General features: G+C 31.5%; 1 protein-coding gene across 1 annotated transcript in view; it reads left to right on the top strand.

Annotated features, from left to right (window-relative positions):
• The first annotated feature begins 10,369 nt into the window (after positions 1–10,369).
• Positions 10,370–24,165, top strand: part of LOC140432586 (uncharacterized) — a 30,788-nt gene continuing 16,992 nt past the window's right edge. Inside the window, exons 1-2 of the mRNA XM_072520591.1 lie at positions 10,370–11,128; positions 15,945–16,039. Coding sequence (XP_072376692.1) covers positions 10,448–11,128; positions 15,945–16,039 — 776 coding nt within the window. The 5' untranslated portion in view covers positions 10,370–10,447. The remainder of the gene's footprint in view (positions 11,129–15,944; positions 16,040–24,165) is intronic.

Raw genomic sequence — 24,165 nt, 5'->3', positions numbered from 1 at the left:
ATCCGACAAGCAGAGGAGGAATATGAATAGCTAAGTAAAGAAAAAAAGAAAATCCACCGCAGAAAGAAGAGAGAAAATATGAACAAAGAACTTCAAGAACTATAAGAACTAAGTAAGCCAAAATTTTACCAGAAACTGAGCAAAAGCAGAGAAGAATTCAAATGGATGTGATATTGACAGAACAGCAAAAAAATTAACAAAATCGACAGAACATTTTAAGAACAAAACCAATATATCGTTAAGCACAGAGGCACTTGTAAACTTCTAACATAAAATGTACTTATAACTTTGAGAAAACTAAATATATATTGACGATATGAGCATCCTTTCTCTGCTAGTGACTCGCTTCTTGGTAAAAATCATAGTGATAGCTAAACGATGCGATAAACTTAAGTGATCATGCGCATGACTTATTTCATTTTTTATTTGCTGGGGTATAAAAAAACATATAATTAATATCTAGAACTTTACAAACAGCAATGAGCCCTCTGACGTATCATTTACGTAAATAATTACATATAAGAGTAACATTCGGAGAAGGTTCAGAAGATTACAGTTCTCAAAACGTGCTCTGCAAAAACGATATTATATATCATGTCCGGTATCGCTATTTACGGTTCTGTCACGTGGTGTAGATCTGTTAGTTTTATTTACCCTGTTGATTTTGTTCAACCAGCCACAATCATCTTATTGGTTTTTAAAAAGTCCAACATCAACTTTAATTGTTTTCTTGTATTTTTTAATGGATGCCATTTCAACGAACATATAAAAGCACATTTCAAATGGGAGAAATGGTCAGAGTTAGTATATCTCAAAATAAAATTATAGATGGCGACTGCATAAACTTTATTATATTATTTGTAGGTTTCTACATATTTATATTAAAAATTTGAATTACAATATTGTTTATAGTTCTAAAAAGATATATATATTTTATTTTCTACAAAAAAATATTGTGCACCAGTAGGATTAATAGAATACTGCCAATTTTATAAAATGCAAAAATTTAATGTTCAGCTTTCCCAGCCCCACTCTTTCATATTTCAGAAGCAGTAGTAGATTGTGGACCTTCGACGGTGCTGTGGTGAAGGGGGATCAAAAGCGCTCCCTGGTATTGCGGGAACATAAGTAAAAAAGTAAGATATTCCGTCATAAAATAAATACCAAAAATTACTTTGAAAAGTGCTTCTATATGCGTCTATATTCGTTAACAATATCAATAAAAATACAGTAAAAAATTAAGAAAACAAAAGAAAAGACAGTAATAAACCAGTGGTTGAAAATAACATATATCCTAACTAAGAACGAAAACGACATGTAATTTTTGACAGGTTAAAAATTTTGGTTAACTTAAGATAAATTATATATCAAAGTAGGCAACCCGTTATACTTGTATGATATATTTACATACATGTGTTAAAAGTGGAATTTACATTGTATAATTATTTTACATTATGTATATGATACATCATAGTGATCAATATGTGTTCAAACCAATAAAATCCGAATTAAAAGTTCATCTGGTAGATTCAAATAATTAAATTGATGGTTCACGACTGAACACAAATCTTTATCATAAAACTGTTTAAATTCATGTTTATATACACTCGCTTTGGTTGCCAAATAAAAAATATGTGTATTATAATAGCAATTACTTTTTTTATTAAAATAATATTATTAATTTTTATCCTAATACATTTAATAATAAGTTATTTTAATATCACAAGAGCAGTAGTCATAATAAAATTATTGTAGGTTAGTTTGCTATTTCATGGATATTATGGTATACAAGGAGAACCTATCCTTTCAGCTACTAAACTTTTTCCATTCTAACAATTTAATCTTCCATGTACGTAGAAAATTTCTGCCATATTTATATTGCGTTTCAACATATGTTTTGATTCAAATATAGATAATAGAAGCGGATTTACTGAGCAGTATCCAAATATTTGGGACCAAATAATTGTTTTTTATATATTTTTTATTTTATTTTGTTACACAGTATACTATGATTTTAAAAACGCCTTATACCTTTCTTTTATGTATTGACTTTACAAATGTGATTTTATATTTGACATAATGTACCAACAAATATAAGTTTAATCTAATAAACACTTTATTCCTGAAAAATATTATTCCTACTATCATTATTTTTAAACTCTGTTTAAATTGTTTATTTGCTAGTAAAAAAAATCTCACACTATGTATATTAAATTAAATGTTCTTGGTATATACTATTTAGTTTTTTCGACCTTGTATCATATCTATTAATCTAGAATTATTATCATAAAACACAGTTTTCAGTTATTATGTGAGCATTATTGTGCTATATTACTATTTTCCGTGTTTTTCAGCTTTTCCATGTTGTTTTTAGGTACCATATTTTCTTTTTTAGGACGCTTTTTTCTTAAAATAAATCTTTGGTAAGTTGTAGCTCAAATATTCTCGTATCGATCTTGATAAAGTTGTTGAAGGGAAAGATGCGAGGTTTCGTCTATATCCGCTCCTATATCGTCTTTGATACTATCTAAAACAATTATAGACTAAACAACAGTAACAAACAATTCCGCAACACTGACTATAAACTCCGATACAATTTATCTTCATTTAATTTGTCGAACACTATAGAAAACAGTATCGCTGATAGAACACATCCAGTACTGACTTCGTTGCTTTTCTCTTAATTTCTGCAATAACTCCACCATTGCATTTTTATTAGTTTTTTCAACTGATTTTTCGAAATACAATTGTCACAAGACAGCTATTATGTTATGTTTTTGTTTTTTTTTTCAAAGAATCATTAAAGCGATGTAAAAGAAAAATATTAAAGATAGCCCAAGGATTTAGAAGAAAATTTCGCAAAGATAAGTAAACATGAAATATTTTTTTTTGTATGTATCTCATTTTTGTTTTTATTCTAAAATGATTACGGTTTTAGTAGAAACACTATTTGCGATTTCTTTGGAATTTTAAAAATGCTATATAAAAGCTATCAATTTATATTTACCAAAAAACAAAAAAATCTACTCATGATTTAATTAAATTATTTATTATGAAGCAAGATAAAACTCACCTCACATCGCCAAATTAAAATTAAACTTTAAAATTCTCTCACAATGCATACAACAAACTGAAAACAAACTTTATAAATGAATAAATCGACCGCATGTCTACGTGCATGTTTGGTCGTAGATGATAAATAAATACGATGTTTCTGTTCACTTTACACGATAGTGGCAAGAAAGCGGGAGATAAACAATATTTGCATATTTGGTGTTATTATTTTGGTAGATTATGTTTAAGTGCAATTTCGGTTTAAAAATATTTGTAGTAACCTGTGTGAGAAGCAGATTTGTAATTATTTCAGGTAATGAAGTCTCATAAACATAATGTGTTTGTTTTTATAAAATAATAAACATTATTAGGGGGAAGCGAGGCAAGATGTGCGCTCAAATTTGATCTTACATGAATGTCTGAATGAATTCCTATACGATTTCAAAAGTTACACAATTACAAAGAAGTATACTTGGATCCACTCGCCTATCGACGGTCAAACAAGTGCCGTTTTAGTACGAGGCAATTAAACCGTCACCAAAATTGTATAACTAAATACATTTTGTTTAATAATTTAGACTTCCGCTAACGAATTTGTTATTTATTTTATTCTTTAATACATAAAAGATAGGAAAGAAGAGTAGCTCATGTGCATATTTTTTTCCAGTGTATTTGAGTTGAGGTTAGTTAGGTTAATTTTAATGATTATTGAAATATCGAACTAAAAGCGGCTTCAGACACAACTGCAAACTTGTCAAGCATGTGACACAGTATAGACGAAGAAATACATTGTCTTAACAAATATGATTCATGATTTAAAGAATATCTATCATTTAGTTATGTGTGGTGTCTCTGTTTGCCTGTCTATTCAGGAATTAATGCAGCCAAAACTACAACACTACAACAGCTGAAAAAAAACGTTTAAGGAATAGGATTTTGCAATAAAAATTATGTGAAGGAAATGTATGAAACCGGAAGTTTTTAGTCCAGGAGTTGTGAAAACACTAATAGAAAAATACATTAGACGAGTGTATATATAAGTATATACATTAGTATATAGGGAGAAAATACATGTACCATTCTACTTACTCACTACGAGAATTTTAACAATTTTTGTCAAAATTAAGGTAGTCCCTTTCTTATTAAAATAATTCTACTACATTTTCCGTTGATTACCTGTTAACTTTATTCTTATTGTTTATTATTTTCGTGTCTTGTAAAATTTTTAAAGAAGTGTAATATAAAATCACAGTTTAAAGTCACCGCATCCTTTACCAAAACAGCAATATTTCAAGCTCTCTTTTTGTTAATAAGTGGAGTTTTATCATTAACTCAACATGTATAAGTATGATCTTAGTTGTTCAAAATAAATCATATTTAACAAGAAATTATGTTTTTTTTATGTTGTGATGAAAATTATTATAAACTGCCATATCTACTAGTTTTTAATAATGTAAGTTGTTTGTAATTTTATTCATTATTATTTGATAAAAATGTGTGAACTAACCACTGTTTGATATTTGTTATTATTTGTTGTCATTTTAAATATGCAATATTATATGCAAAAAAACGCGCAATAGTTTTTGTTAATTCTGTACAGATTAAAGTTGAAATGGAAATAAATTTCCTAAAAATAAATTGTTCAATTTTAAATGTTTTCGGTGATGTAAGAAGTTATGGTAAATATTTTTTTTGTATTTTTTGCACACAATTCTGAAATATTGGCATACCTAATTTTTCCAATCAAAATTGATTTGATTTTTGAGTTGTCAAAATATCTTTATCTTCGACAAAAATAACGTATAGTATACGTATATGTTCTCACTACTAATTAATTAAAAAACCTTACTAAAACGCAACTTAACGATGTTTAGTAGAAAATACATTAATTTTTTTCTATTCGTACACTAAAAAAGTTGTATGTGCAAATTTATTGATTGGTTGCTTTTTAACTTTAAACAAGCACCAAATACGTGGCCACTTAAATGTTAACATTAATGAAAAAACATGGATACAAAAGCCAAAAACTTATCTTAAAACTTAAAGAGTAACAATATCTACTTAGAACTTGACAACAATAATAATTAAAAACATTTTACATTTTTATATGTTTGAATTTTCTGTACAGCTTCCATATTTTTTAAATAGTTTAATTTTAATGTAAAAATTCTCAAAAGAAATGGTTTTTTGTTGCATACAGTGAATAATTGTTTAAAAATATTCCAAATCGAGCACCGATATTCATAGATTGTTTGTCTCATTCAAGAATTTGGATTTTCTTATTTAGAGATGTAAGAGGTTGGACCTTTATTTGAAAAGTCTTTTTGTAATACTCTTTTGTTTTCTATGGTCATTCTTCTTTGGTAATTACTTTTTTGGAATATTTTCTTACATTGGAAAGTTTCCTCCTGTTGATGTGCGGTAAGTTGTCATAGTTGATATGTTCCATTTCTAGTAGACTTCGCTGTGAAGCTTGGTTCGCATGTAATGGTATTAAATCTGCGACTTCTGGATTTGATAATGGAAATAGGTCCCATGGAACATTCATTTAAACTTAACTATCATTAATTTAAGTTAAAAACTAACGTTGGAATAAGACGAGTTACTGCAAACTTTTAGCACATTCTATTGCCATCTGTCATGTGTTGACAATTCATTAAAAATTTCAACCATTTTAGCTTAATTATATACCATGATTATTCCCTCGCGTTAATCGTCGTAATGAAATTATTCCTGTTCCGAGGCACAATTCTGTTTATATGAGCTGTATGGTTTTAAAGTCTATTAGTAGGATGGGTCCGGCAACAGTTCTGTCGAGCTCCTCGATCCACCCAACAAGACTGCTGGCGGATCACCAATCGGACGACCGCGCAAAAGATGGAGTGACAACCTTCCTTGGAGGTATTAATCATAGGCTTATATATGAATATAGACTGAGCAGTCTGTAAAGCTAAATGACGACACCATCTTTTTTTTTTTTCGTTGTTCGTTGTGTCTTTGTCTTACATCAGGTAAGTATAGCAGCGTCTCTTTTGGTGAGGGAGAGAGAGAGAGAGTGAGGAGTTGTAATGCGCTAGTGATGGACAGATCGAACAACCGCAAGAGATCTTGTCAGTACGCGCAGCCGGTATGCTCGGTCTACGCATTCAGCAGCTCTGTATCACTGTGAAGGTTAAGACGCTTTAATTAAAAAACTGAAACTGAGTCTAATAGTAATAACATTTTGATGCTAGCTCATAATTTAAGTTGTTTATGGTGTGATTGGCTTGATACTTGGTTATCAGCGCCATAGTTTCCGACCTCCAAACATACATCTGGCTTGTATTATTTTGGCATAAGAATGTTCTTGAGTAACAGCATTTATTAATACGTTTTTTGTACCCAGTTCAAGTTTCTTACATGCGCTGATGTTATGTCGATTCCTATATTGTCTATATTTTTACGTACTTATGTATTTTAAATATGATATCTTCTAACTGACGGTGTTGCATTTTCACTGAAGGCACTAAATTACGTATTGAAGGTAGTAAATTCTTATCATTGTCGATTGGTAATTTTTTTGTTTGCAACATTTACTATATTGTATATTTGGTTTGGTTAATCTCCGTGCAATAATTGTGTGTAAATTAGTAAAATGTGAAAGAAAATATGGATGTTGTACTTAGCTATCGTTCACTTTATAGTTATACTTAGTTTCAATTATTAAATAGTTTGAATTATAGTTTTGGTATAATAAAGAGTTGAATAATATATTATTTATTGTTTTATTAATATTGTGAAATACATCTAAAATATATGTAGTCAACTGTTAGTTGGAAGAGGAACACTGGCAGAGTTTCTCAAAACAGATAGAACACTTCTACGGAACACAAAAAGAAATATGGAGAATGATCAGAGGACAAAAAAAAAGAGATGAACGAACTAATAAAATAATAATGAATCACCAACACCACAGGTGACGACAAACGAAGAAATAAATATTGAGGAGGAAGAGGTAAAGGAAGCATTAAGGAAATAAAAAAAATAGAAAATCACCAGGAGAGGACAGAATACTGAACGAACTCCTCAAGTACGGAGGACCAGATCTAACCAAAGAACTATTAAAACTAATCCAAAAAATAATGGAACAAAACAGAATTCCTCAAGAATGGAGATCAAGCATCCTAATACCTCTTTTCAAAAAGGGAGAAAAATCAGACCCAGAAAATTACAGACGAATTAATTTATTAAACACAACACTAAAATTAACAACCAAAGTGATAACAAATAAACTGAATGAAATTATAACAATAACAGAAGAACAACAAGGTTTTAGGTCGGGAAGATCATGCACCGACGCTATATTTATAATGAACCAAGAGCAACAGAAAGCATTAAAATACAACAAACCGGCATATCTATGTTTAGTGGACCTTTCGAAGGCATTTGACCGGGTCAAATTAAAAGACGTTATCCACTTGCTGTACGCAAGAGAGATACCTCTACGAATAATCAAAACGATCGAAAATATCTACCAAAACAACACAATAAAAGTAAAAGTAGAAGAACTATTGAAGCTGGCAATGAGATAAAACAGGGAGATTCCCTGAGTCCTCTATTGTTCACCCTGATTATAGATGAAATAAAAAAAGTAAGAACTAAAAATGGAAAGCAAATTGGAGAAAAACAACTTAAAATAATCTGCTATGCAGACGACGCAATACTACTCTCTCAAAGTGAAGATGATTTACAACGTAACGCGCGCCAATCTAATATAACCGCCAGAAAATTTAACATGTTAATTTCCTCAAAAAAGACAAAATGCATGGTTACAACAACAAATTTACTAAAATGTAAAGGAGAAATAAAAATATCGGGAAAGAAACGAAAGGCAGAATTTACCAAACAATCATCAGACCAATAATGACACACGCGGCAGAAACAAGATCTGACACAGAGAGGACAAAAATGATGTTAGAAACAGCAGAGATGAAAACACTTAGAAAAATTGATGGTAAGACATTATGGGATAGAGCTAGAAGTACAGATATACGACGTAGATGCAAGGCGGAGAACATCAAGAACTGGGTAAGAAATGAAGAGTAGAATGGAACGATCATATAAGCCGAATAGAGTAGTAAAGACGGCAAGAGACGGTTCCCCAATAGGAAGACGATCAGTAGGAAGACCACGAAAACGATGGAACGACAACTTACTGGAGGCACATTGAAAAACAGACAGAGCCTTGTATATATAAAAAGAATAAGAAGAAAAACTGTTAGTTGAAATATTAAAAATATTTTGAAAAGCACTTGAAGAATTGAACAAAACATGGAGAAATTTAACAAAATAGAAAACTTAGGACGTGAAACCTGCATCGACTTGCAAGCTACAATTAATGGGAGTAGATAGATACCTATGCTTAACCAATTTACATGGTTATCAAACGTCTCGAAAGGTGTAAAATATTTTTAATTACATTTAAGTTTATTCCCATTAAATAAACTAGTTAATATAAAAATGCCACAAGAAAATAGTTTCAGATCCATTTTAATAGTTATGTCGCAGATATTGCAGTGGCGTCTACTAAAATGTATCTGCACAGCGATGAAAAATACAAGGGAAAACCACCTCATTATATTACCCTCATAACAATCATGGTTGAAGACAATAAAAAGTAACTTACTAATCATTGCTCTTGCAGATCACAATTAGACAGAAGAAGACAGCAAGATCTTTATTAAACTTAGACAAAACTTCCATAGACATGGAATGTAAGAAACATCTACGAATCGGAAAAATAAAAAAAATATCGAACTCAAATGTGAAAAAAGATAGATAAACTTTGTAGAATGTAATACACGCAAAGGGAGAATCACCATGAATGGAAACAACAAAATTTACGCCGGAAGAAATACATAGAAAAGTTTTAAGACCATTGACAGCGATATGTCTCTATGCACAGTCTAAGCTGAGACGTAAGATCCGAGATCAGTAAATCAAAGGTTATTCGTGCAATAAGATTGATGAAAACCAATAAATCTATATACATATATATATATATATATATATATATATATATATATATATATATATATATATATATATATATATATATATATATATATATATATATATATATATATATATATATATATATATATATATCTCTTTAGTCCTGACCCCCCGGAGGGAGTATAGTGGTCATCGTGATGTCGTGTATTGTCCGTCTCCAAAGGTCTCTGTCTCTGGTCATTTCTTTTAACTCATACATAGCTCTTTTGCATACACCTGTAATTTGGTCGATCCATCTTGTTGGGGATCTTCCTCGTAATCTTCGGCCTTCTACCTTTCCTTGGATAATAAGTCTTTCCATATTTTCTGTGTCTTCTAAAAAAATACTCTATACATGGTCTTACAAAAAATGTTTTCTCATTAAAACTTGTTCAGAATGTACTAGATTTCCTTCGAGAAACGAACTTGTATTACAAAATTTAGCTTATTATTTTTTATTAGGTAGGTACTTTCTCTTTCACTATTCTCTTTATTGTAAATTATATCTAATGTAATGTAAAATGTATAGTAACAAAATTTACCCACTGTCAATAACCTAGCAGTTAAAAAAAAAGGTTCGTCGATAGGTTTAAATATAATAAACCATTTATTACATGATAAACTGATAAAAATTAATAAAGCGGTAGAGTGCAGTGGATAATATAGATTCCCTCTCAGCATAAAAACCAAGCTAATGATAATTAAAAAAAAAACTAACGAAATCCTAATAATAGGACGACGCCTCCATATCAAAAGAGTAAAAAAGTATCTATACGTATCTGGGAACAATAATAACACAAATTACGGCTATTTATTCAGTGTTCTATAATATTATGAAGTTGAATCGTGGACGCTGGATCCAAACAAAATAAGAATACTTAACTTGTATTCATGTAGAACGAAAGGCGCAATAATAGAAAGAATAGTTAAGAAGTAAAAAGACCCACTGGTCCATTGTGGAAGAGACAAACAGAACACACAATGGATGACACAATTAAGGGAAATCTATAATGATAAATGAATAGATAATGGACGATAAATAGTAATCACACAATAAATTACAAGCAAACAACCAATTTATCTAAAGATATGAAAGAGATAAAAATCTTGCACGGCCCCCGTAAATCTGTTAAAGCATGACCGTCTTTAAGGCTCACAAGTTTCACAATAAAGACGGCCATGGTTAAGGGAACCAGGCAAAACTACATTCTTACATAGTAAGAGGCCACAACACACAGAAGGGTCAAAAGTCAAAATATCCTAAACAAAAGTAGGTTATGAACTGAGCTGTTGTCAAAGTTTGTTTATTTTTTTAAGTGTTTCAATATTTTGATATATTATTATATAAATAATCCTTAAAATGTCCCCCGAAAATAGTAATAATCCTCCAAGCGTGGTACGTCGTAAGAAAAATCAGAAAAAGAATTTCAATCAAAACGGTAATTTTTTTGAGTTGAACTCAGTTTCTCATTGTAACTATTTACCAGTGCCTTCCCACGCATGCAATTTGAATTTACCAAATGTGTCGAATTATTCAGTCACAAACGGTATGAACATTCAGCAGCTGATGTCTTTGTCCAATCACTCTTTAAGTTGTGGAAATTTTTTACCCAATATGAGTACCCCAAAAACACTTCATGGCTCAGAATTTAATGAAGATATTGAATATTCAAGTTTACCAGCTGCTCACATGCAACCAGACGAAGTTGCAATGAAGAGACGGTTCTCAGATCCTGGTTTGCCCAATGATAGTGATTCAAGTACAAATTCTGTAGAAGACAGTGTAATACATAAATTAAAATCTCAAATGAACTCTTTAAAAGACAGTAATCGCCGGTTATCTAGAGAAGTTATGGAGCTAAAAGTAGAAATGAATTTATTGAAGCAACAAAATAGTTTTAAGCCATATGATAGAGATTATGAGCCTGGTGTATTAGCAGATATAATAAGAGAAGTTAGGGATGCAGCTAGGGTACGAGAAGATGCTTTTTTAGCTAGAGTTAAGCATATGTTAGAAGAACAGCAACAACAATTAGGTTTGGTAAGTACCAAAAATAAGTAAGTAACAAAATTGTGTGCAGATATATGATTTAAGACATACTTTGAGACTTTACTAAAAACAAATATTTAAAGTATTGCAGCTGATCTAATTCTAATGTAAGTAACAGATAATTCAAACACTATAGTTATTCCTTTAATTTTTGATATCTTATTTCTACATAATATGCATGGTGTGTCACAACGAGCTTACACTACCTATATATGTCAGAAACTACTTACACGATATTTATGAAAGTTGGTTTATGGGGTGTTTCAATTTATGCCAAACTTAAAGAAAATATTTTCACAGACATGCTCCTTCTGGTTATACCCAAAGTGAACAGCAATATTATTATTTTAAATGGAACACCCTGTATATTATTGTGTGTTTAGATTCTGCATAAAATTCTAGATAAAATTTGTATAAAGTATCATAGGGCAAAACTTCATATTTTTGAGCTATTCATTTTTTTTCAATTTAACAGATACTTAGAGACAAACTTTTAAAAGTTAATAGCTCATTTATTTATTAACAGAATGTCTTGAAAACTTTTGCATACAAAAAATAGGTAATGTTCTTTCAGGAATTCATATCGAAATCAAATTGCTAATTTGAGGTGTTCACAAATGATATGCCATTTCTTTAAATTTCACATGCTAGTACTTAAGTCAATAATTTAAAATTAAACACCCTGTATATTATAATCTTAATAAAAACAGAAATCAGTTGTCTTTCAAATAGCATTAGGGTTCTCTATACCTAAAATTAATAATTTTGAAGATAATTATGGTTTAATGTTAAGATAAGATATTTATTGTTTTATTCTAACAGGCTGTGTATGAATATGTCGTAATTGTGATTATTTGTGGTTATTGGCACTTTTGCAAAATGATAAAAATGGCTTGTTAAGATTTTAAGAATTAAACAGTGAAGAATACATACATGTACTTTTAATACATGGAGAATGTGACAATTATTACTAGAACATGTGCTCTATTTGCTACAAGACATCCAGGTTGACCATGAACTACCTGTGACACTGTGAAGAGATTACTTAAAAATTTAATACATTTTGGTTTTTTTTAATAAAAAGTTAACAAAGCAAAACCTATTTTTGATAATAATGATCGTACATTTGAGGACCCTAGAAGTAAAGGGGTATAAATGACAAAACGTAAATTTTGAGTAAACGCTGTTCAAAGTTGAACATTCACTGTAATTGCCATGATTATATAATGCTAGTTTTTCTTCTCCGGTTTAGCTGCAGGCATTATTATTATTTTTTATAACAAAAACTCATAATTTGATTGACTTTACCAAATTTGAAGCTATTTTTAGGTTGCTAAGTAGCACTTGTACCCCTTTACTCCTAAGAAATGCAACATAAAGTTAAAAATGTAAATGTCATTTTCAACTTTTTCTTCTTCTGAGTTTGCTAGTTCTCCAGCTTGTTGATCATCATGTCGCAGATTTGTGAAGAACTCATGGTAGATTGTAGACACGTAGCTGAGTAACTGTTGAAGATTTGAATATTAAGCTTGCTTATTGAGAGGCCTTATGTCAATCGGTACTGGCAAGAGATCTGGCAGGACAGAATCTTTGCCAGCTCGAGTGGGTCTCACAGATAGCTCACTAAATCGTCATTTTTCATCTGTACTGTAAAGAACTTTCTACTTGTAGAAAGTGACCAGCTCCATCCAATGTTGAGGTACATACATGTCCTTTTTAATTCTTTTCTTTTTTAACTTCATCAAAGGAAAGTTTTGGTTTGATAGACTCATTATAAGAATGCCCACTTATAAACAAGCGATGATCTACTGTTTGAATATTAGTGTTTCTTACAATGTAGAGCCAAAATTTGACTGCCCAACCCAACTCTTGTTTTGGCCTCCACAATTGTCACTAAATACAAAACAGATGCAGCCCCAAGTGGTGTCTACATTGTTAACTCCCCTAGTCTTGGTTAGTTCGGAGTTGGGGATTATTGAGCTGGGTCCTCTTGAGTTAAAGAGGTAGGGCGCGTCTCACCTTTAACGTTTTGACGCTGGGCCTGAACTAAGGGACGGGATATCATAGTTTGCGATATAGCGCCTGTTTCACTCAGGGTACTGAACACGACGTCAGATATTTTAAACATCTTGGTTGTGCTCAATGTGTTGGAAATGGTATTCAGAAAGTTGAAGTTGAAGCCAGTATCGGATGGGTAGCACTGGAATTCAGCAGGTTGTACTCCATTAGAGAAAGCTAGATTTGTAGCTTTTGGATGGCGTATGCCGAGGGAGCGATAACCTAATAGGTTTTGGTTTACCCTATTATTTGCGTCAATGTTTAAACTTGACACGCAGGGTCCAGGATTGGCGTATGAAACAGCCTTTCGTACTGCATCGGGTAACACACCTACACAGGGAATTTCCTCATAGAGATTGTGCAGATGGCCATCGACATTTTCGCCTGGAAGGGCGAGCGTGTCATAGTAGCACAGATGGGGGGAGGCTTCTATATATTTTAGGAGACAAGATGATATTTTCTAAGATCCACGTGACGCCTGACCTTCATGTCACAAAAAGAAATGGGTCGTTTTAGTCTGTAGGTTATGGACCCCTAAGTTATATGTCTATAGTTGCCTTAAATAATATGCGAAGTTTACACATTAGGAGTTGGCATAGTTTTTTGCAAGTCGAAGATGATCCCAACTTTGCTAGCATCCTTTAGGTCATGACACTCATCTTTTGCTGTTCTTATGACTTCCACCTTACGCAAGTGTAAGTCTTTTTCTCTCTGAGCTAAAGCTTTTCTCCGCCAAACCGTGATTTATTTTTATCTGAAATTTGTCACATATGTCTGTACTTGGCCTTTTGACACTAAGGTTGAACTGAGTATTAAAAATATTCCTGTAAAAGCTTTCCTTTACAGGTTCTTCCTGTTTTTCATCCTTACGGAAATCACGATAAAGTTTGTACATTATTTTCAAATTAACACTCCTGAGGAAGATACCTCCCCTTCGGAGTCTTATTTCTAGTGTAGTGGCTTGTGTACCTAGGCAATTTATTAATAGGCTCTTTTATGATTTCAATTCGCCTCTCAGAAATTTTGTTCGTGGGTGATTTCTTTCGTCTTTTATGCATGTAGCCGTTCTAAGCCTATGGCATGCCACGCCTTAGGGGACTTTTTTTTAACTTACGTTCAGTTTTTAGGTTACGTACATCCATGTCCTTTAAATCTTAAAAAAACGAACTCTTCTTAAAAACACTGTAATTTACAATAACGTAAAACACTGCAGTTTACAATAAAGTTATACTATAATTTAATAATCTCTAAAGCAATATTAACTAATATTAATATTGTTTTAGAGGAGCTATAATATTACTACTCAACCAAAATGATAACAAACTCAACTAACAGTCTGACACAGTGGAACTGGGGTACAAGTGCACCTGTACCTCTTCTCTTCCAAGCCCTACTCTTAGTTGGCTTGGAGTTTAAGTAACTTGTCACTAGAACGCAGCACCTGTTAGACTTATCGCTTAGATTTCTTTACCTCCAAATAGAATGAGAGATTTCCAGTTCGGCGAAGCAGTTATCTCAATATTTACAAAAATGTCACTTAAACCCTTTTACTTCTAGGGTCCTGAATTAATATTCTTGGTTATTATGCTGCTTATCCCGAAGCATTTGTAAAAGCAAATTAAAAAAAAAACAAAAATTTCATTCCTATTCTTACACCACAGTTCAAAGTTTAAAGAAAACAGACTATAATAAATGAATAGAATTTGTAATGATAAAATGTCAAGAAGATAATGAATTATTGTGCGAATTTTAATATCTTTTGTGCAATCAGGGACAACCAGGTTGTAGCTCTCTACTTTTATGATGGTAACTTTTTTAGGTGAAAGATATCTCAATAAATTTAAAGTAAATTTATGCAATCTTCTTTGTTTAATTCTAAAGAGCCTTGTAGAATTTTCAAAAATCGGTTTCTTGTTATTGACTTAAGAAAATGCTTTGAACTTTCTAGAATAAGGGGGAAATTTTTTATACCTTTAAATATTTTGTTATTTGAAATTAAAATCCCTTTCCTGAGCACACTACTTACCCTGAGACACCTAAATACCTCTGGGAAGGGTAGTGTTAATAACTTTCCTTTTGATCTCCAACTTATCTAACATACTAACAGATATTTTAAGGATTTTGTGTTTAGTTGAAGCATTTTGAAACAAAATTATGTTAGTATAGCGGTAGCTGATGAGATCTCAAAATTTTAAAGATGTTCTACAAAAATGATTTTTTAAAATGGTACTCAGTAAAAGTCCAACAATTTTAATTCTATTCCCTTAAAATTTTAATCATATCTTTAAAATAACATTCTGAAGAAAAATATATATGAGATTTTCGATACGTCAATCTAACATGATTTATTAACAAATGATTTGTCAAAAATTGAATTATTGATTTTAAATGCTCTCGTAATCACATACAATTGATATTTTCAAAATCCTTATTTTGTCAAAAATTGAACTATTTATTTTAAATGCTCACTAATCACATACAAATTAATATTTTCAAAATACTCCACATATCTTTCTGCCTATATTTAATTATATTCATTAAGAGATTTTTTTGGTCAGAATGCCTCAAATTAACCATACTCAGTAAGAATGGCTCCAGCATTGACATCTTGTTCTATTTTTGAATAAATACATTTTGGAACTTAAGGGAAATATGATTAATGACATCCTTGAATATTATTATTTTTTATATCACGTTATTTCTCTTATCTTCTATTCTTAGCTACAGAGTATTTATTTCTTCATTTCAGAACCACATGCATTTTCTATCGGAAAAACATAAGAACAATGAAAGAATATCTAAACTGGAAGAACAATTGATGAACATTAATTTATCAGGGCATAGGTAAGTTAATTATTACCTTGGTGATATTAATATTAATCTCCTTCACAAATATACCACTAACTGTTTTTCCCTAGAACTTTTTTGTTCTCTTTTGCTTATATCTTTAATGAACTTATAGTCATCTATATGTCATCTAATACATAAACAATACATACTGTTTTTTATTTTAATTTTTTGTTTCTTTAATCTTTCTATGAATTATCATATCTTTAACATGTATTTGTTGCTCTTTTTAGTTCTGTTCTTGTTCATTTTAATAGTGTGCGTTCTTCCATTTTTTGGTCTAACCCTAATGCACACATCTTATATTTCCACAATATTCTTTAACACTAACTGTAAATACTTAAACTATTACTTTTCAAAATATTCATCCAAACTTACCTCCTTATCTTATTTGCAATAATAGTGTCAGTTTCAAATGTCATTTCTAGATAATTTTTGACAAAATTATTAAGTTTGAAACTCTTTTCCTTCAAGTCTTCAGTGCTTCAATGTTTGCTCTAATGCTATGAATACCAAGAAATATCGTACTGAAGTTGTCTGTTATCTAATATCTAATAGTAGCTATAATAGATATAATAGATAGCCTTAGCACTGGTTTTGAACACTTAAATCTCGAAAACACAAATTAGAAATTCAAAAGTCCAACGGCATAGTATTCACGTATTTATTAATATTTACATATATGGTCCTGGAAAACTCGACCTTATCAAAGTTCAAACTGAGATTTGAGTCGCTACTACTGCCATAGACAGTAACACTATTGTGCCCAGGGGGAAAAGCGTTCCCTAAAATGTGTGGAGAGCTGACGAATTGTGGGAGATTAAAGTCTTCGCGCAGTAAGTATAGGACACTGCCTTTCCTGACAGCATTGCATCCCTACTTGTTGGATTGGAATAAAATGTACATGAGATAAAAAGAGATGGCCCACAAGAGTCCACAAATAATGTGTCATTATTATAAGAGTCATGTGGAATGTTGTTCCCTATTTTGGAAGTATCGAGAATGCCAAATATTATTTTGACGAAATGTCTGCAACAATCTCCCATTCCACAGGAAACAAACAAACAATGGTTGCATATCCAGAAAATTAACAACATACTCTCTTCCATTATTGGAGAGGTTGGAAAGTTTGCGTGAATGGTGGCAATCTTGGTAGCAAAGTTATCTGAAAGTGGTTTGGTAGTAAATAAAAGAAGAAATAACCGGCAAGAACTAAATGAGAGTTCAAATTTTGAGATTTTGGAAACATTTATTGCATATCCCACTAGTTTCCTACGAACAGTAGGTGAACATACGGGAATGTCACAAGCGACTGTAAGAAAATATTAAAAATGAATGTTTCATTCTTATAAAATAGTGATACTTCAAGAATTCTATGGCGATGAGCTTGATAGAAAAATACGGTTTTGTGAAATCTGACCAAATCAATGTGATCCCTCATATTCTGCGGAATATTTGTTTCGGCGATGAATCTTCATCAAATAAAACAAATTTTCGTTATTAGATTGACGAAAACCTGCATATTTTTTTGAGAACAGCATACGCAACATCAACAAAATGTTATTTTCTGGGCTGGTATTTTCAGAAATCGATTGTTGTATCTTTATTTATTGAAGGAAAAGAAAAATGTACGAATAGAGGGATTGGAAGAAGTGAAGCAATTGTGTGACCTTCGTGATCACTGGAGTTGAAAATGTTACTGAGAGTAAAAACCGAACTTGTAGCATGTAGACTACATTTTTTTCTATTATTTAAGAGTTGGAATGGTTCCAACTAATCGTCTAACCATTTCAATTGAAAAAAGCCTCAACCAAATAATTGCTATTTAAATAATAATTTTACACTAATATCAATTCAGAGAAGATTAGGATACCCTCGGAGACAATATTAAACGCCCTTTAAAATGTCATCTGACTATATTTTTACATTTTTTTGTATTGTCTGCCAATCCTAGTAATGTATTTAGTATTATGTTTATTCTCTTTACGCTGTAATTACTTCTTATCATTTTATTACATCCCTTAGACGGTGGTCTCTGATAAACGCTGTACGTCGCGTACAGCATTACGCCATACGTAGCGCCTGAATGCTTTATATAATAAACCATGGATGTAGTCTCTTATTTTACGCTGAATGCAGCGTGCAACTACTATACAAGCATACATATGCGACGTACGGTATAACGCTATACGCGGCATCTGACCACCATGTTTTACCGCGGCATTTATTGGAGATTCGAATTTTTGTTCGAATCGATAAAAATGTCGAATTGGTCAGTGCCACATAGTTTTTAAATGGGCGTGTTTAGACTTTGCGATCGTATATCACGCTCGGAAATTTTACCGGATACATCGAAATTTACATTGGATTTTTTCACTGCAATCCATATGTCGTGACATGGTAAAAAATTCGTATCAACCGTCGACACGATTCGAATACCAAAAAAGCGTAGGTAGGTACTATGTAAAAAGGGAATTTTTTAATTAGTTGTTTATTGCCTATGACTACTAGTGTATAGGTACCACATGGTACAGTGGACGTGAACATTTTGATAAGTTTATATCAGTAGTACATTTTTCCAGATGCTTCCAATACCTTCTGTTTCGTCGTTTTTGGCATTTTAGATACCAATACAGCGTAACAAACGTATTGACATTCATTATTCAACGTTGCCACAAATTAACTAGGACTTTGGCTAAAGATATTTGGTTCGATAATATTTCGTTTTGAATAAATTATCGTATCGTACATACCATCTGAACGGGCTGTCTCGATTCGATTACAATATCGTTTCGAGTAAATTATCGTATCGTGTGTACCGTCAGAATGGGCTGTGTCTCACTCTCATAATATTACGTCGACCGCCCTTGTTAAAGTGATTGTAATTCTATAACACATCACAATTTGGTTAGCAGTCTGAGAATGTTAAATTAAATAATGAGAGAAATCTTTAAAATAAATAATATATACAATTATTACTAAAATAAATTAACGAAAAAGTTAATAAATAAATTGTACGTGTAGATAAATAATTGACTTGAGATACAAAATATATTTAGATACAGCCGCTTTAAAAAATTGTAATCAAAATAAACCCTTGAAATAATTCCTAATTTTACACATTTTAGCTACAATTTTCACGTCTATCTAAATACGGTAATTATTATCGTCAAGTTTTCTCTGGAATCATGTCCGTAACGCACGCAACCCACTTCCACGTCTGCGGTCGGTTCAAAGCTGATAGGGCACTGGAACATGTCTTATCATGATGCAATAAATTCCACAGAAGATATTAAACAAACAAGCTTAGATCGCCCCTTCATTCCTACGCAATCTCCCTATCGACCGAATTGCCCTACCTTATACGAATAATAAATTGATATTGTTACTGGTTTCACAATTAATATAAATGGTATGATATTAATACAGAAATTAATTTTGCCATTCAGGAAAATTCGATAATTTGAAAACGAAACCAAAATTATATATATATATATATATATATATATATATATATATATAATAATTTGAAATATATACTCGTATATATATTGTTATGATATGTAAAATCGAGAAAAATATTGGTTTGTTTAAAAATATTTCAAAGTTCAAAAACATTAAAATAATTCAGATAAGTAGGATAATATCCAACAAACATTTCGGAGAAGGAAAGTTATTAAATCCTTGAATTACCTGTACCAAACAAAATGTAAGCTTTACATCAATCATTTCTTTGTTAAACTTGAGTGACCCGCATAAGTTTAAGTGAAACAAAAGACAAATTGAAACGGGTTTTTACAAATGCATTAGTGCAGTGATTAAAGACAATAGAAGATATTTTAGAAAGAGGTTTTTGTTAGTTTTAAGATTTATAGAAAAATATTATTTGTAAATAAGTTTTAGGAAATTTATAATTATAGGTAAAAATTTGTTTGTTATCGAAATGAAGAAATGGGGGAATTGTGACGAGTTGTGATTGGCGGAGATTGAAAAAGGTGGGATAAGTGTGTGGGAGAAAGTTTAGCGAGATTGAGGAGAGACAAAAGATAGCAGAGAGTTGGTTTTCCAAATCTGTAAGAGGAACAAGGATTGTTCTCTGGCGGTTCCTGAGAGGTAGCAAGCAGTAGTGTTGAATGTTAGTGAGTTTTTGTGGAGTTAGTGTATCTGACAGAAGCTGGAGCAGCAAAATATTGTAAGTCATATTTTCCTACTTATATTCCAAGAGTCACTGTTCAGGCCAACGAGAGATTCAGTTTATCGTAAAGAGAAGATATTCCAAGAGTCATTTTTCACTCGGGCCAACGAGAGATTCAGTTTATCGAGAGGAGAAAGGCTATCATAATTTGAATGATTTGTGTTTTTGAAGGAGATCATTAAAGACGATATACTTGCAACAATCTGTTGTACGATTGCTGATTACATAGGGAGCGGTTGAGAGGAGATAATATAGTCTACAAGGAACAAGGATTTGGACCACTCATCATCAGAGAGAGATATTTTGTTTCTGCAAGTTTTTTTTCTTTTATTGATAACACAATTTTTTACACGTAATTTAGAAAGGATATAAATATTTTGATTAGGAGAGTTAGAATAGTTTGGATTTTGAGTTTTCAATTAATATTGTTTGTACCATTAATTTTGATTGTTCACGTACGGAGAACAAAATTTTGAGAATCCTTATATGAGATTTGTTTATTGAAAACTTTTGAGTGTGAATTATTTCATTAATTTTTTTTCAATATATAGTGTTAGATCATATGTGTTTTTTATTATTCCGGTATTTTCTGGACCTTACCTTTCACATGTAATAGCATAGATATTGAAGCACGAATTTTAACCCTGAGATAAAAGAATTAAAAATTGTGATAGAGTCATAATCACATCATTGAAATAATTTTAATTAATCAAAAATTAATTAGCTAATTATTCCTTGGCGCACCAAGACTTTAAATATCACAATAATATATATATATATATATATATATATATATATATATATATATATATATATATATATATATATATATATATATATACGAGTATATATTTCAAATTATTTTTCGACCGTACTGTTTTAAATATTGATTTATAGTATCAATAATTTATTAACAGACCGATTGCTGATACTATAAATCAATATATATATATATATATATTTATATATATATATATATATATCAAAAATAAAATGGTGTGTAATGGGGCTATAGGAATTATCTATTTTACTGACGGTCAAAAGTCTCTTCCTATTGTAAATCTTAAATGTACTGTTTATATTGATTTTCTATGTCTCTAAATACTTTTGCAAGAAGTTGTAGTTTTCAATGGCTCTTGTTGGATAAGAGACTGAGGACATAATTACTGTAGGGGAGAGAGGGGCACATTTGGACAAATTAAAACAAAATTTATACCGCAAAATGAGATTCATTGTATCGGCTTCTTCAATGTAAGATTCACATATTCGTGAGTCTTTGTGTACATTTAAATCTGACAATAATTAGAGTAGATGTAATTAGTCTCCCTTAGGGGCACATGTGGGCAAGACAATATTTTCTACGGGGCACATATGGGCAAGACAATATTTTCTACGGGGCACATATGGACATAAGTTTTGATACAAATAAAATAATAACATTTTTTTTGTAAGTGCAATTTTTAATTTAATATTTATTTAACAATACATTGAATTATCCCATAATATACCCATGAAAATTAACGGAAAACCTAAAGAAGGAGCTGGATCTTGCTGTCCCAATTTTTGTTTCAGGAGCTGGCAATTTTCTAATAATATCGTTTGCAGAAATATGACTTTCATCCTTCTGATCTGGAAATACAAAATGTTGTCGCGGCATCATTTTTAAAAAAATTACTAAAAATTCTGACTCCTAGTTCCTTTTCGATCTGACCAACAAAGAATTTGAGTGTTTTTTTGTTGCAAATTTAATGAGAACAAAATCCCCTTTCTGGATATTCGTAAGATCCAATCCAAAATCTTTACCATCTTCAGTCTCAACTTAAGCCTATCATCTGATTCTTCGCAATACTTCTTAATTTCGCTTTCTGATGTCTCCTCATCAAAAACTTTGCGAATATGGGATTTGGATTTTTTCTTTTCTATTTTGCTTACCTTTCTTTCCTGAGCCAGTTTCTACTTTTCCTCCTTTTCTCTTATTTCATTTTCTAATCAATTTTTTTCTGGTGTAGCGGTCAGAATGGTTGAATTTTTTTTCTTCCTTCCTTCCTTAGAACTTATTCACACGGCTTTGGATATGAACGAATTTGTTCCGGAGTAAGTTTTACATCGGAAATAATTACAATTTTGGACCTTTGTTTTCGGTAGTTAAAACGTTGACTTGTGGTTGAACATTTGTCTATGATGATGTAGAAGGCATTTCGGAATTAGAGAGTGTACGGAGATTTAGGTAATCATCAGTTGTGGTATCTCGCTGCGATACATTACTGACTTCGTAACTTCAACTTTTAAAAACCCAGAAATAATGTTTTAGGCTGGAGCTGTTAGATGTGCAATGTCATAAATTGTTATAGCTTTTCCCGGATATGTAGACATACATAAGTTGAATGCTTCACGACGACGACCCTTAAAAGGGCCAAATACATACACATCTAGTGGGTGCAAACAAGGTGTTGTGTGAGGAGGAAACGTTAAGAGTACTAAACCATTTTCCCTGCAATACAATATAACATCTAACGTTGCATGTGTATTATGGTTATCCAAAAGTATTAACGCAGGGTTTTCCTTAGAAACGTGCTGTTTTTTAATATGCTTTTCAACTTCGAGGAATCCCTCGTTGGTGGTCATCCAACCACTTGGAGAAGCAAAACCAATGCTGCTTCCTGGAGCTTGTCAGGAATGACTCTTTAAATCGCACTCGTGGAAAATATAAACAGGTGGAATAGCATTTGCATTGGCAATGATTATTCCAACAAACGTCACTTACTCACCTCTCTCTGCTCTAACTGCTTGCCCCACTTGCTTCCAGCCCTTATTTGCGACCACTTTTGGCATTTGCAGAACAGTGTTCTCTCCGCTTTCATCTACGTCCACGATTCTATCACTAGTAAATTTGTACGTTTTGTAAACAGTCTCTAAGTAATCAAAAAACATGTCTACGTTAACTTTATTAAAACTGATGTTTCTGGCTACACTCGTAGACTCAGGTTTTCACAAAGATAAATTATTGTTACGCTTCATGAAACCCTTCATCTACTCAATTCCAGCAAAATGATTTTCCGGCTATGACTTTGGCACATTTTTTTCAAGCTTCAGAGCATATTCATATGCGAATGTTCGAATTTGAAAGTAGGTTAATCCATACTGTAACTTCGAAGATTGAAGAATATAATTTATTAGACTGTCCCCTTCTTCATTTAAAAAAATCTACTGTGATGTATATTTTGATGAAAACTTTATTTCGGATATTTTCGTATCATTTAAGTATATTTTTTTTATTCAGTTTTTTTTAATCTTTTATGTAACATGGACGTCTTCAATCTATATCTCTCTGCTACGTTTCTGATTGATCCGTTACCATTGTTTATATCGCAAATGGTCTGAACTACTACGTTTTCAAGAATATTACTTCTATCAGTTTTTCTGATGTAGGTCCTCACCATTATTTCGAACTGTAAGGTAAAAAAAAGATTTTTTAGGTTGTTTTGTTTTACAAGAACCTATGGGGTACAAGTGGACACTGTCCACTTGTTCCCCTGTATGCTGTCCACATCTGCTTCGTATGCATAGTTTTTAAAAGTACCGGATATCTGTTTTTAGGTTATGACTAGAACAAAACTGTAGAAACTTATCTGATATCAAATATGACACTATTCAAAATACGATGCACTTTACAAGGAAACACAAAATGTCACTAAATAATATTACAATCTCTAAAAAACTGTTTATTTACTTTTACGCGGCAAAAGTAATACAACCTCGTGAGACAAACAAATGGCAACTGACATTGAATTGATTTCTTGCTGTAGAACCTTAGACAAGGAAAGAGAGAGGACAGGTAACGTTCATTTAATAAACCTTCGAAAAGTGAAGCCAGTTTCGATGTGACCGCCATGTTTTGTAACTACTTGCCCATTACTAGAGATAGTGC

The sequence above is a fragment of the Diabrotica undecimpunctata genome, chromosome 1 (genome assembly GCF_040954645.1).
Source record: "Diabrotica undecimpunctata isolate CICGRU chromosome 1, icDiaUnde3, whole genome shotgun sequence".
Classification (NCBI taxonomy): domain Eukaryota; kingdom Metazoa; phylum Arthropoda; class Insecta; order Coleoptera; family Chrysomelidae; genus Diabrotica; species Diabrotica undecimpunctata.
This window is presented reverse-complemented; position numbering and strand designations above follow the sequence as displayed.